This window comes from Marmota marmota, unplaced genomic scaffold (genome assembly GCF_001458135.2).
Source record: "Marmota marmota marmota unplaced genomic scaffold, marMar, whole genome shotgun sequence".
NCBI classification, from domain to species: Eukaryota; Metazoa; Chordata; class Mammalia; order Rodentia; family Sciuridae; genus Marmota; species Marmota marmota.
This window is the reverse complement of record NW_025999941.1, coordinates 11,451,225-11,468,699: the sequence shown is the minus strand read 5'-3', so window position 1 is coordinate 11,468,699 and position 17,475 is coordinate 11,451,225. Positions and strand designations below refer to the sequence as shown.

General features: G+C 45.7%; 1 protein-coding gene across 2 annotated transcripts in view; it reads right to left on the bottom strand.

Moving 5' to 3' along the window:
• Nucleotides 1–1,075: 1,075 nt before the first annotated feature.
• Abhd6 (abhydrolase domain containing 6, acylglycerol lipase) overlaps nt 1,076–17,475 on the bottom strand; it is a 44,651-nt gene continuing 28,251 nt past the window's right edge. For both annotated transcript variants that reach the window (XM_015494480.2, XM_048801178.1), the window contains 7 exons: nt 15,844–16,000; nt 14,033–14,146; nt 12,506–12,638; nt 10,981–11,138; nt 8,558–8,612; nt 7,903–8,003; nt 1,076–2,177 (listed from right to left, as the gene is read on the bottom strand). In XM_015494480.2, coding sequence (XP_015349966.1) covers nt 2,001–2,177; nt 7,903–8,003; nt 8,558–8,612; nt 10,981–11,138; nt 12,506–12,638; nt 14,033–14,146; nt 15,844–16,000 — 895 coding nt within the window. In that variant the 3' untranslated portion in view covers nt 1,076–2,000. The remainder of the gene's footprint in view (nt 2,178–7,902; nt 8,004–8,557; nt 8,613–10,980; nt 11,139–12,505; nt 12,639–14,032; nt 14,147–15,843; nt 16,001–17,475) is intronic.

The following is a 17,475-nucleotide window of genomic DNA, read 5'->3' as shown; positions in this document are numbered from 1 at the left end:
TGAGCCACATCCCAGCCCCCCCTTTCTTCTTTTTAAATATATGTACTTAAGCCTATGAACTTCCCTCTGAATACTGCTTTAGCTGCATCCCACAAGTTTGATGTTACATTATTGTGTCTTCTTAAGATCCATATTCTACTCTTCTCTAAAAAAAATTTAAAATATTCAGACCACTTCCTGAATGCTCATTTAAACTCTGAAGTTCATCTTGCTTTATTTTCAGAACTATTTGGTTGTAGACTCTCTATAAAAAAGGTTTGAAAGACTAGAGCTCCTGAGTTTAGGGTTTCTAAATGCAACAGAAGCGAGTCAAAAGGAATAGTTTGATGATTTCTGTTTTTGATGTAGAATTTTACTTGAATAAAAACTGCAATCATCATTTCTTCCTTTTCTTTTTTTTTTTTTAAATATTGGTTTTTTTTTCTTTTTAAGGAGAGAGAGAGAGAGAGAGAGAGAGAGAGAGAGAGAGAGAGAATTTTTTAATATTTATTTTTTAGTTCTCAGCGGACACAACATCTTTGTTTGTATGTGGTGCTGAGGATCGAACCCGGGCCGCTCGCATGCCAGGCGAGCGCGCTACCGCTTGAGCCACATCCCCAGCCCCTCTTCCTTTTCTTTTGAGGGACTGGGGATTGAACCCAGAGGTGCTCTACCACTGAGCTACATTCCCAGCCCTTTTTATTTTTTGAGACAGGTTGCCCAGGCTGGTCTTGAACTTGCAATCCTCCTGCCTCAGCAGCCCAAGTAGCTGGGATTACAGGAATGTGTCACCATAGCTGACTGCAAATATGATTTCTTAAAATGAAACTAATCAATCATCCGAGCAAAGGCTTCCAAAGCTTGTAGAACAAGCCTTCCTTTATTGTTATCATTTTTTCCCAGTGTTGGAAATCAAACCCAGGGCCTCATATACCCTAGGCATAACTATATCCCATAGCTATATCTCATATACCACCACGAAGGTATATCCCTATCCCTAATGCCTTATTTTAAAAACATATTCTAAGGTGAACAGAAAATCCACCAACATTGCACTTACTTAGGAGCTCAGAAATAGAAACCACCTGCAAGCAGCTGATCTAGACTTATTTATTTCACATCATTGTGGTCACTTTTACAGCTGTTTAGACTCAATTTTCAATCACGTTACTGTTCACAGAATTCACAGAATTCATTAACAAACTAGTATTTTACATCCAAGGGTTTTCAGTAGCACAGCAAAATAGAAAAGAGGCTCACAAGTCGCTTGTGGGTGGAACTCGGGTCTGATTATTTAGATAGATGTTTAGAACATTATTGCTTTATTAGTCCTATTTTTGGAAATAATAAATTATATCTAAGAAACCCACCCTACCAGGTGCTCTTCCTTCTGCGACTCTTCTGGGTTCACTCCCTGCATACCTGCTCATGGGTGCCAAACAAACCACCCACGTGTTGTTCTGCTGCTCAGGCAGTTCTGAGGGCCGGCCAAGCTGGAGCTGTGGCTCTCTGCACATGCCATTTTCCTCCCTGATCTTGTGGCTCATGGGCACATTCACAGAGGGGCCTCTGTGCAACATCTTATCTTAGACCTAGACAAGAGGGTTCGGTGAATGAGGACTAATTCTCCTACAGAAGCCACTGACCAAGCAGGGGAATATATCTGAAGCAACAAATTTCTCTCGAGTCCCAGTGTGAGGAACCTCCTAAAGAAAACGTCCTGGATGACAATGGTCCCAGATGGCCTCTTCGAACCTGAAGAATTCTCAGGAGACTTCATGGCTGGGTGTTCTGATTTTGTTCCATGTTAGTTTCCATTTTGGGAAAAAGATCTTGGAGGGTTTCCTTGTGGCCCCTGAAGCTCTGTGGATCCAAGGATACTGGGAAAAGGGGACTGGATTCCTCAGGGACACTGGCGCTCCGACCGCATTTGGGGCAGGATCCCTGAGAGTGGTGGCCGCGTCAGGTTCTGGGGACGGGAGTGGATGCCGAGTGCCGGATGCAGGCTGCAGGCCAGGGCTTCAGTCCAGCTTCTTGTTGTTGTCTGCGTTATGCACAGAAGTGAAAAAGTCGATGATGAGCTTGGCCGTCTTCCTGGGTCTCTCCATCACCACCGAGTGCCCGCAGTTTTCTAGAAGCTCCACTTGGCAGTTGGCGATCGACTTGGCCAACATGTCTGCCCCAGACACATCGAGGACCTGCCCGGAGAGGGAGGGAGAGAGACGGGACACTCTGTGAAGACCATTCCCACTGAGACCTGGCAGGGGTCAGGTTGTTGGGACCAACGGAAGGACCAAGTCACTTCAGGGTGCCATTGATGGCGCCCTGGTGGAAGTGACCAGCATGTCTCCTGTTTGATTCTGCGACCCGGTATCAAGAATTAGCTCACGGCCAATGAGACTTTGGTGGAAGGGACACAGTGCCTTCTGGGAGGAGGTTATGGTCTGGTGGGGAGGCAGACAGGTCAACAAACAAATGCAGAATGATGTGACAGTGGCTCTGCTAGGGGAGGATCCTGGAGGCTGGCAGCCCAGGGGAGGAGCCGAGAAGAGGAAGACATTGTTCTACTGAATCCTGCAAGAAAGCCGGGGGTGGGGGAGCGGGTTCTTCACGGAATGAGGAGGAGGGCAAGAAGTCATGGAAAGCACAGGGTCAGCCAGGAGCAAGGTGGCAAGACAGAGCGTGCAGAAAGTAGGGAGGGGCAGAAGGCAGGCCATCACTCAGAGGCACTGAGTTCTGGTTTGGGCACTGTTATGCTGGTTGGGAGCCAGGGGCTGGGTAAAGGGGAGTGACTTGAGCAGCCAGCCTTACAGCTGGAGTAAGGCAGCCCCAACTGTAGGAAGAGGTGAGTGCTTATTACCACGAGCAGGGGGTCCCTCTTTGGAAGAAGCTTCAGGGATCCCCAGGGCTGTGTGACCCAGACCTGAGGTTGATAAATAAGAGGGAGTGCTTTTCCAGCATGAAAGCCAGCACTTTTCCAGGGCTCACGCTTTTCAAACAACTCATTTGCTCTCATTTTCCTCTCCCTTACCTTTATGCCAATCTGGTGATCTCCCTCCCAGCGTCCTTACTTGGAGGATCTGCGTTCACTGCCCCTCTCTTAATGGCCTTCACCTGCAACTCATCCCAGACAAGAGGGCCCCTCCTCTCCAACCTTAATGGCAAAAGCAAAGAGGCCACCCAATTTGAGCACTCTTTTCTTTCTCTGTTACTGGGGATTGAACTCAGGGGCACTCTTAACCACTGAGCCACATCCCCAGCCCTTTTTTATATTTTATTTAGAGACAGGGTCTCACTGAATTGCTTAGGTCCTCATTAAGTTGCCAAGGCTGGCTTTGAACTTTTCGATCCTCTTGCCTCAGCCTCCTGAGCCGCTGGGATTAGGGGTGTGCTCCACCATGCCCAGCTACTCTAGCATTTTTTTGTTTTCGAGATTTAGTCTCATCCACCCAGATTATTAAATGAAGTTTTTTGTTTTTTTGTATCAGGGACTGAACTCAGGGGCACTCGACCACTGATCCACATCCTCACTCCTTTTAATGTTTTATTTAGAGACAGGGTCTCACTGAGTTGCTGAGGGCCTTGCTAAATTGCTGACGCTGGCCTTGAACTCATGATCCTCCTGCCTCAGCCTCCTGAGTTGTCAGGATTACAGGCCTGAGCCACCACCGTGCCTGGAAATGAAGGTTTTCTACCCACCCAGAAGCAAGGTGGGCAGAAGCCTCAGCCAGGGAAAGGAGCACTACAGAGCACCCAGGGAAAGGATCAGGGAATACAGAGCCCAGGGGGAGGGGAGCAGCCAGTGGAGCTTGGACATTTCTGCTGTGGTCTCACTATTTGGGCAGGAGTGAAGCTCAGTGATATGGAAAAATACTGAAAGGGAATGCAGATGGAGAAGATAGGAACTTGCATCCTGCTGAGAAACCAGAAACCACAACTCAAGGGCAAAATCCCCATGTGAGTTCTGGTTTGGGCACTGTTACGCTGGCTGGCATTACAAAACCAGCATTCTCCACTGCCACCCATGTGAAATTGCTCAATGGGCCCTGATGAGATATGCACAATTGCAGAATCAGAGCAGCAATTTCTCAAACAGATTATTCATATAAATGACAAAGAAAAAAAAATCTTGCCTCCATTCTATCCTAGGCCAGGGACAGAATGAGGTGAGCCAAATGAGGTATTCACCAGGGGCACAAAATTTAAATGGGCATCAGAATACTCAGCAATCAAGATGAAAAATTTAAAATATTTTATAAAATAAACACAAATGCAAAAAATGCATGATGAGCAAACTATAGAAATTATAAATATGAGCTGGGAGTGGTGGCACATACCTGTAATCCCAGTGGCTCAGGAGGCTGAGGCAGGAGAATTGTGAGTTCAAAGTGAGCCTCAGCAACTTAGCAAGGCCCTGAATAACTCAACAAGACCCTGTCTCTAAATCAAATATAAAAAAGGGCTGGATGTGGCTCAGTGGTTAAGCACCACTTGGGTTCAATTTCTGGTAAACCCCTCGTCCCCTAAAATTATAATTATAGATAAGATCCAACCCTGGAACTTGCATGATACATCTCTGTCATCTCACCCATGTTCTAACCCTGTCATGTATTACAGTGGCTGGTAGATCATAAGCTGCCAGAGGGCAAGGTCCTGTCTTAGTCTCTCCTGGGCCTATATAGTATCAGATATATAGTAGGTGCTCAATAAATATCTGTTAACTGACTTCAGACATGTTGGCAGTTAGCTGATGGGTTTGTCCCTCTGCTAGTTCGTTCACTCACTTTCTTGCTTGCTCACTCACTGTGTACTCTGGGTCTCCTGCCTACTAGGCACGTGCCAGCAGGGAGAAGAGACATAAGGGCGGTCAGGTTCACTTGTGCAGGTTGTCTATTGCCCAAATCCAGGAGGCCCTATTCACATAGATGGCAGTGCACCCAGCTTCCCCTCTGGTTGGGCAGTAGAGCTGCAGGTGATAGGGGTCCAAAAAAGAGAGAGGCTGAATTCAGCCTGACGGGGATGGGTGCTATAACACCAACTGTTGATGACAGAGCAGAAGAAGAGCCAGAGAACAAAAAGTTCATGAAATAAAGGGCCCCTGTCCCCTCTGCTGTTTGGCCTTGGTCCTGGGATGGTCCATGAAAAGTAAGGGACCTGATCATATTATTTGTGGCAGACCCATGGAATGCTGGGCTCTTTCCCTGGAGCAAAATGAATCTCAAGAGTCTGGGAGAAAATTCTGGACCATGAGTTGAGGCAAAGGACATGTGTAATAAATCATGTGTTCTTTGATAACTGGAGAAAGACCACTGCAACACACATTAGCTCATGAGAGCCTCACAAAAACCCCAGCAGTGGAAGAGACACCCTCGATTTGGAGGGGCTGGGTGACCTGCTCAAGGTCACAGGCTAATGAAGAGCAAAGGCAGGGCTGGAATGGAGACTTGCTGCCCCCAAGGCCAGCGCTCTGGCTTCTGTAGGACCACGAGTCACAGCTTCTCCCTGCTGGCCCCCCCGAGAGCCCCGATCCACCTTTGAGATTCTCACAATGAAGAAAGGCCTTCATTGTTCTGGTTTTGGTCTCTGATCAAGTGACTCCCTTCTGGCCGAGCCTGGATCCCACTTCTCTAATGAGGCACAAAGCTTCTTTCAGTCCCTTGGCTGCGGCAGAAAGGAGACCCTCCTCCTTTCTCTGCTCCCATTCCTGTGCTGTGCATCTTTGGCAGCACCTGGCTGCCCTGAGACACCATCCCCTGCCTCCTCGCACGCACCATGAGCACACAGCTGACTTCTCCTTCCAGTGTTTTCTGCCTGGGCCATCTGTGCACTCGTGGGCCTCTGGGACTGCAGCCTGACCTCCTATCTTTGCTTTCATAGCCCTGACCGGGCTCACAAGGATGGTTTTTATGTCAGAGCCTAATGTGGGTTGAATGTGTCCCCAAAAGTTCATGGGTTGGAAACTTTATCCTGTGTCCTCATTAACAAATTAGTATCACTGCCATGGGAGTAAGTTCAGTGCCGTGCGAATAATTTTGTTATAGAGGTGACTTAGGTCCACGTGTGGTGTCACACACCTGAGATTCTAACTACTTGGGAGTCGAAGGCAGGAAGATTGCAAGTTTGAGGCCACCGTGGGCAACTTAGTGAGACTCTGTCTCCAAATCAAATAATAAATAAATAAAAGTGAGCTGTGTCTAGTATGCGTGCTCTGTTCTACCATGTGATACCCTGTACCATGTTATAAAGCAGCAAGAAGACCCTCCCCAGACACTGAGCAGATGCTGGTACCCTGCGTGTGGACTTCCCAGCCTCCAGAATTGAGCCAAATAGACTTTCAGTCTTTATAAACTACCTGGTCTTGGGCAGTTTATTACAGCAACAGAAAACTGACTATAACTTCAATATCCTTTCTCATAATATTCAATAGCATACTGTTGAGCAGACAATATCACTCTGCCTGCATTGTAGACCTTCCAAAGGCTTCATTTCTCATTGCCTCCTCTTGCTTTGCACATTTTGAAGAACTTTCAGTAAGACATGATTTCTAAATAGCAGTTAGAAAAGGAGCTTCTGGAAGTGTCAATCAGAATCTCTTTGCAGAGCCTGTTAATCAGCTGATTGTGCCCCTCACAAACCTATATATTAAAGCCCTAACTCCCAGTACCTTAGAATGTGACCTTATTTGGAAACAGAGACATTACAGATGTAATTAATTAAAATGTGGATACAGGGTGGCCCTAATTCAATAGGACTGGTGGGATTAAACTCAGGGGTGCTTAATCACTGAGCCACATCCCCAGCCCTTTTTTATATTTGATTTAGAGACAGGATCTCACTGAGTTGCTTGGGGCCTCATTAAGTTGTTGAGGCTGGCTTTGAACTCACGATCCTCCTGTCTCAGCCTCCCAAGCTGCTGGATTTACAGGCGTGCATGCCCAGCTACAGGTGTTCTTATAAAGAGGGGAAATTTGGACAGAGAGCCAGCCAGCCACACAGACAGAATCCCATGTGAAGATGAAGGTAGAAATGAGAAGAATGTATGTATAAGCCAAGGAATGCCAAAGAGGCCAGAAAGCAGCAGAAGATTCTCCCTCTGGGCCCACAGAAATTACCAACATGGTTGACACCCTGATCTTGGACTTCTAGCCTCTAGAACTATGAGACAATAAGCTTCTGTTGTTTAAGTTGCTGAGGCTATGGTACTTTGCCTACCAAACTGATAGAACCTATTAAAATTTATTCCCATATTCTCCCCCGCCCTTTTTTTTTTTTTTTTTTTTTTTCAGTAGTGGGGATTGGACTCCTGGGACTGTAGAGCTCCACCCCCAGCCCAGCCCTTTTTCACTTTATATTTCAAGTCAGGATCTCGCTAAGTTGCTCAGGCTGGGCTCCAACTCCTAGGTTCAAGGGGTCCCCTGCTTCAGCCTCCCAAGTGGCTGGGACTAGAGGTGATGAAAATAATTTTAAGGAGAGTGAAGGGAGGGGAGGGGGCGAGGGGGTAAGAAGGACAGTAGAAAGAATCAGACATCATTATCCTATGTGCGTATATAACTATAAGACTAGTGGGATTCTACATCATGTACAACCAGAAGAATGAGGAATTATACTCCATTATATATGATGTATCGAAGTGCATTCTACTGTCATATATAACTAATTAAAACAGATTTCAAAAATTTTTAAAAAGAGAATGATTTACAGAAAATAGGTAGAGGTTTAATAAGATTTGTTATTAATAATACAAGTATGATATATATAAAAAAAGAAATTTTAAATTGCCTTTTATTTTAAAAATCAAATGTCACTACTCGTGAATCAGGGAACTATGCCCCCTGGCACGTGGCATGGCTATCCGCCGCCTCTCCTGATAGCAGAAAATTGCTTTTCCTCAAGGCAAGTCTTCTGCAGGGCCCTATGACATACCTGGTCCTGTTTCCCCCAGATGATCTGTGTCGGGACCTTGATCTTGTCCATGTTCTGATGAAGAGAATACCTGGACTTTTCATTGACGATTTCTAAAAACACTTGTCAAGACCAAAAGGAAAACGGAGTTAAGTGTATGCCTGGTTGCAAACAAACCAAAGGCTGAATGTTCTCTCTGATATGCAGATGCTGACTCACAAAAGATGGGCTCTGTGTGTGTGTGTGTGTGGGGGGGGGGGTCACCGTATTGGACAGGGTGGAGTGTGGGTGGGGAGGATGGGAATGGGAAAGACAGGGGAATGAATCAGACATGACTTTCCTATGTTCATATATGGATACACAACCAGTGAAACTCCACATCACGTACCACAAGAATGGGACGTTATATTCTATGTGAGTATAATATGTCAAAATACACTCTACTGTTGTGTCTAACTAAAAAGACCAAATAAAAAACAATTTAAAAAAAATTGTATGCCAGGTTGTGCCTGGGGACACTGCAGTACAGACAAGAGATCATCCAGTCCAGGATACTACCTCCTCTCCTCAGGGGCCCAGGAAACGTTCAAAGTTGCAGAGGTTTAAGAAATGAAAGGCAGCCAGTCATGAAGCGTGACTTCCAATACGTTCCAAGCTGAAAGCTGGGGCTACTTACACTTTCTGTAGAAGTTGTTATGAGGGATGCGGACATCGACAAGGCCTTGCAGGATCTGAGGATAAAGAGCCCAAAGTTAGATGGCAAGAGAAGACTCAGAGCCGGGGGCGGTGGCACACACCTGTAATCTCAGCTACTAGGGAGGCTGAGGCAGGAGGATCGCAAGTTTAAGGCCATCCTGGGCAACTGAGCGAGACTGGGTCTCAAAATAAAATTAAAATAGGACTGGGGTTGTGGCTCAGCGGTAGTGCACCCACCTAGCATGGGCAAGGCCCTGGGTTCAATCCTCAGCTCCACATAAAAATAAATAAATAAAATAAAGGTATTATGTCCAACTACAACTAAAAAATAAATATTAAAAAATAAACAAATTAAATTAAAAGTGCTGGGGATGCAGCTCGATGGTTGTGTACTTGCCCAGCACGCACCCTGGGCTCAATCCCTAGCACTACAAAAGAGGAAGAAAATCTTCACTACAAAAGGGGAAGAAAATTTAGCAATTTACTGCATTGCCAAAGGCAGGTCCTACAAATTCTCATGATGATACAATGCAGTGAGGAGTGGGATCTTAAAAGGCTTTTCTTTTAAATTAAGGAGGAACTTGGGTAATACTGTGAAGCCCAAGGTCCCCTGCAGGATAGAAAAGACAGCTAACATGGCCTGACAGCTGCTTTATCTTGAGAAATTCTCTGCTTAGCTCACGATGCAATGAGGATGAATATAATATCAAGGAATTATTCAGTGATATCCAAATATAAAACTTTTTTAAAAATTGAAACATTGGGGATAAAGGGCTTATATTAACAATGAAGAAATAATCTATTGAGAAAATTCTGGAGAGGGTCTCATACTGCTCTGTTCATCATTTAGCATCATCTTTGCCCTCCTTGCTGAGGACTAGTAAGGGTGGCAGCAAATGTGGACAGGCCAAATCACCTGCACCTAGTCTGCTGACCCAAAGAAGTGGCCATGGCCAGGTTGGGCACAGTGGCACATGCCTGAAATCCCAGGGGCTCAGGAGGCTGAGACAGGGGGATCGAGAGTTCAAAACCAGCCTGAGCAACTTAGCAAGGCGCTAAGCAACTCAGGGAGACCGTCTCTAAATAAAACATAAAAAAGGACTGGGATGTGGCTCAGTGGTTAAGCGCCTCTGGGTTCAATCCCTGGGACCAATAATAATAATATTATTATAGCCAGAAGGAACACAGTCCTCCACTTCCTCTGCCTCAGGAGTCATAGGTAGAGTACAGGGTTCACACGAGCAGCTGCTACTCCTCTCATCTACTTGGGAACATAGCTAGTCCCTCAAATGTATTCTCTCTGGAGTCCTGTGCACTGACTGAAGCTGGAAAGAACCACTCATGGCTGCTTTGACTAAACCGACCTCTTGGAGCATGACTAGAATCTGAATGGTTTTAGAAATAAAAAGGCTGAAGTGAGACCAATGAAAATTTTTTGCACAATACTGTGCTTGGCATCAGACATTTTCTTTGTTCTGCTATTCATCCTGTACCCCTGCCTCTAACCATCCTGCATCCGTCCATCCTTCACCTCTGCTTGCTTGATGGATGAATCCATCCACCCCGCTTCCCTGAGTCATATATTCCTGTGTCTATCCCATCCTGGATTCATTAATCCATCCATCTTCCATTCCTGCAGTATCCGCACATCCTGCAACCCATCCAACCAACCATTCAGCCACTAATTCATCTATACGTGCACCTTCAGAGATCATGCACATATAGATCATGCATGAGCTATGTATCCATCATTCCTACATCCACCCATCCACGCATTTTCTATCCCTACATTGTCAAGGCATCCTATGGAAGCATCGGTCAATCCTCTCTATACCCAGGACCTACCTCATGCAAGCACTGTGCTAAGATCTAGGGACAGAACAACCAATTAAGACAAAGTCCCTGATCTTAAGAGCTTAGAGTAGATGACACAGACAAGTGAATACAATCACAAGATGGCACAGCGAGCCATGTTGGGTATTTCTGCTCTCCTGGGAAGGAAAGATTTTGGAAGTGCCATTTATTTTGTCTTAAAAATTTCCCATGCCTGACAACTCATAATAGATTTCTTTTTTTAATTGAGAATCTGATTTAGTCCCCATTTCCCTTTCCAATGTTATCACAACCCATTCTTTCTCAGCTCCAGCCATCTGCTCTCCTTCCCTAGCCCTGAACTTGTATGCCTTTTCCAATACTGCACAAGGGGTTTCCTCACAGAGGATTATTAGAGATATCCATGTCCCTCTGTTTTTAATCAACACACGATCTTCATTTCCTTTCTAAAACTCGTTTAAATTTTTAATTTTTTGTTTACTTGTAGATGAGCAGATGGAGCAGGGAAGCTGGCGTTCACCACCAGAGCCCCACGTAGAGGGCAAGAGCGTCATGCTGAGACCTCCTTACCTGCTGGGGCACCTTGAAGCGGACATAGGAGCAGAGCTGGAGCATTTCACTCATCTCTTCTGGGGTAGACGGGATCAAGGGAATCTTCTGCATGGCGGCCGAGTCCTGCAGTTCTTTGAGTCGTTGTACAAACTGATTATCAGTTGAATACTGCAAACCTGTGGGATTTAAACCCAAACAGCTGGACAATACATCTACCTTCTTTTATTTCGGTAGTAGAGATTGATCCCAGGGGTGCAATACTACAGTACTACTGAGTTACATAAACAGCCCCAGTCCTTTTTTTTTTTTTCCTTAATTTTGAGACAAAGTTTTGCTAAGTTGCTTTTTTAAGGCTGGCCTTGAACTTGCAATCCTCTTCCCTCCGCCTCCTGAGTTGCTGGGATTACAGGTATGTGTTACTGCGTCCAGCTCATCCAACCCCCATTTTATGTTGGCAACTTTCAATAGCAGCCAAAAGCTAACACATTTCCAGTTTCTTTCACCAGTAGATTTCTTTTCTTTTCTTTTGCTACAAGGATTGAACCCAGGGGCTCCCTAACTACTGAGCCACATCCCCAGTTCTTTTTATATTTTATCTAGAGAAGGGTCTTGCTGTGTTGCTTAGGACCTCACTAAATTGCTGAGGCTGGCTTTGAACAAGCTATTATCCTGCCTCAGCCTCCCAAGATTTCTTTTTAATTGGCACTGCCATGTGTGTTCAAAGTCAAAACCATGCTCTGAGCAACACAGAAAAAAATAAAAATCCTTCAAGGTATTTTAGGGCTGGTTATTCACACAAGTCCATGCCTCAGGAACATCTGGACCACCCCCCCCCCAAAAAAAATGCAGGAGGCTCAACCTCTTGAAGCAGAATCTGCATTTTAACACTTACATATGACACAATATGAGAACAAGCCTAGAAGCACCTGGCCTGTGCCCTTTGCACACCTGTGTCGTTTAGAGGCTATCTGAGGCACCACAGGTTGGAGGAAAACTCAGGGCTGGAGTGATGGACTGTTCCTTCTTCCCTTGTCCTGGACCCCCTTGGTCCTCTCCCAAAGCATAGGGAGTGTGTGAATCTTCTCTTGAGCTATCCCTGGTTTGGGGCAGAACATAGGCCTTCTGCCTCTAGAAGAGCATTAGGGCACAGCTGAGACTGATTCCCTTTGAGGTTGCCCATTTTTTCCTATAACCCTGAAGCATGACACGAGAGAGTCCACAGTGGCTGGCATTACACAGAAGGGCAACACTTAATCCGGGCACGGTGGCGCACGCCTTAATCCCAGTGGCTCAGGAGGCTAAGGCAGGAGGATCACAAGTTCAAAGCCAGCCTCAGCAAAAGCGAGTGCTAAGCCACTCAGTAAGACCCTGTCTCTAAATAAAATACAAAATAGGGCTGGGGATGTGGCTCAGTGGTCGAGTGCCCCTGGATTCAATCCCTGTACCAAAAAAAAAAAAAAAAAAAGATGATCTTAAAAGATGGTCAGAGATTCACCCCGCCCTGCTCCAGTCTCTCACAGGGAGGTTCGGCCTCATGACTCACCAGCAGGGCACACGAGACACAGGCTGGAGACATCCGATGGGTAGTAGGCCGCGTACACTCCAGCCACGTGGCCGCCCATGGAGGTGCCTATCAGGTGGAAGGGTTTTTTGTTCAGCTTAAGGCATTCCACAAACTAGGAAGGGAAACGAGAAGGAGGTGGTTATACAGCTGAGACGATGACAAAGGTAATTCCAGTGCAGAGGCCCCCGTCCAACAGAACATGGCTGTGGACAGCTGAGAATGGCTATTGATAAGAGGTCTGACACCCTCCTAGATCCATTATCAAGACAAGCCTGGTGCCTGGATGTACTTCTCTTTACCCAGGGCAAGTGACCATCTAGGTATAAATCTTCAAGGATACCCCTAATTAATAAGCCAGTAAGTTTTTCCATATAGGTCAAGAGAGTAAATATTTTCTGCACATGGGACATACAGTCTGTTGTTCCTAGTCTTCAGCTCTGCAGCTACACCACAAAAGCAGTCAGAGACAATCCCTATGCAAATGAACGTGGCTGTGTTCCAGTTTAACTTTGTTTACAAAAACTGTGGTCCTAGGCCAGGAGTGGTAGCACACACGTGTCATCCCAGTGGCTTGGGAATTTGAGGCAGGAGGAATGCAAGTCAAATCCAGCCTCAGCAACTTAGCAAGGCCCTCAGCAACCTAGTAAGATCCTGTCTCTAAATAAAATATAAACAGGGATGAGGATATGCAGCAGTGGTTGAGTGCCTCTGAGTTCAATTCCCAGCCAAAAAAAATTGCAGCCCTAACTTAAAGTCTGTCCTTTCCAACCAACCATCCACCTATTGTCTAAAAACATATTTTGTACAAGGAACTAGGGTCAGGTGCTGGGGATAGAGCAAAGAGTCAAAGAGATAAGGTTCCTGACCTTATTAAAAAAATTTATGGGCTCGGGATGTAGCTCAGTGGCACACAGCTTGCCTAGCATGCATAAGGCCTTGGGTTTGATCCCCAATACTGCAGATAATAATAATAAGAACAACAACGCATGGTTTAATAGAGGAGACAGACATTATTAAATCAATATCTTCATCTGGAGAAAATACTTAATGTTAACCTGAAACTTACGAGCTACACAATCCTGAAATGGCTCATGAGACCCCATGACCTTGAGAGCTCAGGGGGAGAAAGCTAGAGACAGATGCTAGGCAGAGGTGCTACTGCTGTTATCATGCAGCTGGTGAGCAGAAAAACAGACCTCCAAACAGGGAAACAGAATTGAAGAATTCTCAACTCCTTTTTCCAAGAGCTGAGAAAATGCTCAGAATGTACTTCTTCACAGACACAGTCCACTTAGAGGAGAACAGCACGTAATTAGCCCAAGCCCTCCACAGCTGACCACGACCTCATCTGTTTGGTTTGTGATCACTTGCAGACAGAATGTTCTGGAGACTGGTCAGGAGTCAGTGTGAAATTCTCTTTCCTGCTCCTAAGGGTTGGGCATGGGATGATGGGCAAGACCCAGTCTTGGAAATTTGGGGGTGGGGGGTGGGGCGCCTCCTTCTTACCTGATGTATCCTCTTGACTTGCCCATCTATGGACAGGTCATCCAGGGAGGAGCGAGTGGTGCCCTCGTGTCCTGGCATGTCCACGCAGACCAAGTGCAGGTTCTTTGGCAGGAACTAAGGATACAGAGACCCAGAGAATCAGTGTGTGGTGTGTAAAAGGTGTCTGCTCACTTTGCTGGGGAGGTCCCTCTGTCTTGACAAGACCTGGACAGCCTTTCTTGGGCCTGTTTTACCCGACTACTATGAATAAGCATGGTCAGAGCCTCACAGGGAGCAGAGGCCCCCAAGGACTAAGACACAGATGGAAAGGGGCTCGGGGAGGAGTGGGAAGAGGAGACAGAGCTTAGGCCAGCAGGCTCTCTCCCGCTCTTCCTTGACACTGCTGAGCACGTCCACCTTCCTTTCCTTTTCCTTCCACAGTTCACTCTAGCTGTACAGCCACCGAAGGAAACAGGAAGGATGGTTCTATCCTCCCAGAGACCTGACCATCTACAGAGCCAAGAGAAGCAATGTTTTCCCCAAATTATGTCTGGTTACCCTGATGCTGGTTTCAATTTTTTTTTTTCTTGGCATTAAGGTCTAATATTTTTTTTTTTTTGGTACTGGGGATTGAACTCAGGAGCACTCAATCACTGAGCCCCATCCCCAGCCCTATTTTGTATTTTATTTAGAGACAGGGTCTCACCGAGTTCCTTAGTGCCTCACTAAGTTGCTGAGGCTGGCTTTGAACTCGTGATCCTCCTGCCTCAGCCTCCCAAGCCGCAGGGATTACAGATGTGCATCACCGTGCCCAGCTAAGATCTAATTCTTGCGTCTATCGTTACCCTAAACCACCTCTTCCATGCAGAGAAGATACCACTTTTAAACAGGAAACTGAGAAACATCAGTTATCAACAATGAACATCCAGTCACATAGAAGATGTTTATCTGAGGTGGGGACAGGAAGTGAGGCTGTCTTCATGGTGGTGTTTGGAACTAGAAGGTACCATTGACCAAGACACTAGAAGCTATGTGAGCCTTTTCCTCTCAGTCCAAATAATACCTGCCGGGGGTGGGAGCCTGGGATGCCGCTGCCCTCCCATGACTTCTGCAAACTCCAGCCTTCATTAGCTGTTCACTCTTACCAAGTACAGCATGCACCACACCACATACACCTGGGCAAAAAGTGAGTTGGAAAACTATTCCAGGAAGCTGCCAGATCAAGAACATTTCTCTGGCTAAGAAAAAAAAAAAAAAAAAAGCAGAAGTAGAAGAAGTGGGGGAGGGGAGGAAGGAGCAAAACCAGCATGAGGCAGGGGGAGAGAGAGGTATCCTGAAGTATAAAATAATAAATGGCTGGGCGCAGTGGTACACCCCTGTAATCCCAGCAGCTCAGGAGGCTGAGGCAGGAGGATCCATGAGTTCAAAGCCAGCCTCAGCAAAAGCGAGGCCCTAAGCAACTCAGTGAGACCCTGTCTCTAAATAAAATACAAAATAGGTCAGGGGATGTGGCTCAGTGGTCGAGGGCCCCCAAGTTCAATCCCCAGTACCCATTAAAAAAAAAGGAATAAATGGTTTTTTAAATCCCAGCCTGGGTCAGAAACCTTCCTTAACAAATATTCACGAGGTTAAAAGCTTTCTAAGGTTTCACAAACAATATTCAACTCAATCGACTTCTTCTGACAAAAGAGTTTGAAGACGGCACTGTGTTGATTTTGAGACTGAACTTGAACTGCACGGTCCTGGGTTCCCTTTGCTTTCTAGCATTGCCCATGATGTCACATACAAGTGGAAACCCTTTCTATCTGAGAGAGAAGACTTTGGAACTGCACCTTGACCACACTGAGCCACATGTCCTTGTGCGCAGAGAATCCGTGGAGCATGAGGATGGACGGCTTGTGCCCCGGTCTGCCCCGGAAGGAGTAACAGAACTGATAGTCTTCATGGTGCACGTAGCGGACCTGCATGCCCAACGTCCTCCGCCAGTACCTAAGGGGAGATAAAGGTAAACAGAAGGCAGCATGCTCTGGTAAGTGGCTTCAGGTCCTCCCTAGATGTCCTCCTTAGTGGTGGGACAAACTTCTCCCAGATCTTGCTGTCTGGGAGACCACCCAGGACTTCAACCTCAAGGAGCACTAAGAAGGGAAAAGAGGTGTTTTCTTAAGAAACAGGTCACATTTAATAAACCTCTTGCTAAAATACATTTCTGGAGACTCCAGAGGGCTAACTTCTTTCCTGGGAACCGTGTGCACCCCCGTCCTCTGGCTCTGATTCTCACAACATATGGCTGGGGGCTGAAGCTTGGCTTCTGTTGGTTACATAAGACTTGGCAGTGGTGCAGTTTGGCCCCATATCAATTTCAATATGAAATTACCATAGAAACAAACTGAACTCTGTATGTGAAGAAGCTCTCCAAGATCAAAAATAATTAATTCAATCAGAGATTCACTTTGTGATGTACTTTGCACTAAAAAGAAGCAAAGTCCTGTAAAAGCAAATAACCTTAACCCACTGGTCTTAACATTTGTGTAAAAATAAGGGGAAAGGGGAATAAGGAATTAGAGTCTTATTTACTTGTATCTGCACACAAAAGTGTGGGAACACTAAAAAGGCATCATTAAGACAAGTAGCTAGAGCGGAGGTAGAGAATGAGGTGAGAAGTAAGTGGAACAGAATAGAGGTGGGAGGGAGACTTTTGTGTTCTTTTTGGTATTTTTCAATGAGTGCATTGCCTACTCAAAAGATTAAAAATGCAATAAAGTTGGCTAGCTTAAAAGCTCTCCTTAATCAGGAAGTGAACATATTTCAAAATTCTAAATCATGGCACCATAATGTGAACATTTCATTCATTCATATCCTGGCTCATTCATTTACTAACTATCCATTTTTTTTTCTTTTTCTTTCTTTCTTTTTTTTTTTTTGTACCAGGGATCGAACTCAAGGGTGCTTAACCATTGAGGCACATCCCAAGCCTTTTTTTATTTTGAGACAGAGTCTAAGTTGCCTGCAGTCTCACTAAATTGAACCTGTGATCCTCCTTCCTCAGCATCCTAAACTGCTGGGATTACAGGCATGTACCACCACACCTGGCTTTAACTATATGATTTTGAACCTCAATTTCTTCATCAACAATATGGGGAAATGTTGCATTCTGCTAAGGATATAGGAAAGGTTAAAAGAGAAAATTCACTGGGTACGGAAGTGCACGCCTGTAATCCTAGGGGCTTGGGAGACTGAGGCAGGAGGATCCCAAGTTCAAAGTCAGCCTCAGCAACTTAGCAAGATTCTGTCCTAAAATAAAAAATAAAAAGGGCTGAGAATGTGGCTCAGTGATTAAGAACCCCTGAGTTCAATCCCTGGTACCAAAAAAAAAAAAAAAAAAAAAAAAATCCCAACAAGATACACCTTTTGTAGCTCAGTGGTAGAGCACCTTCCTAGCATATGCAAGGCCTTGGGTTTGATCC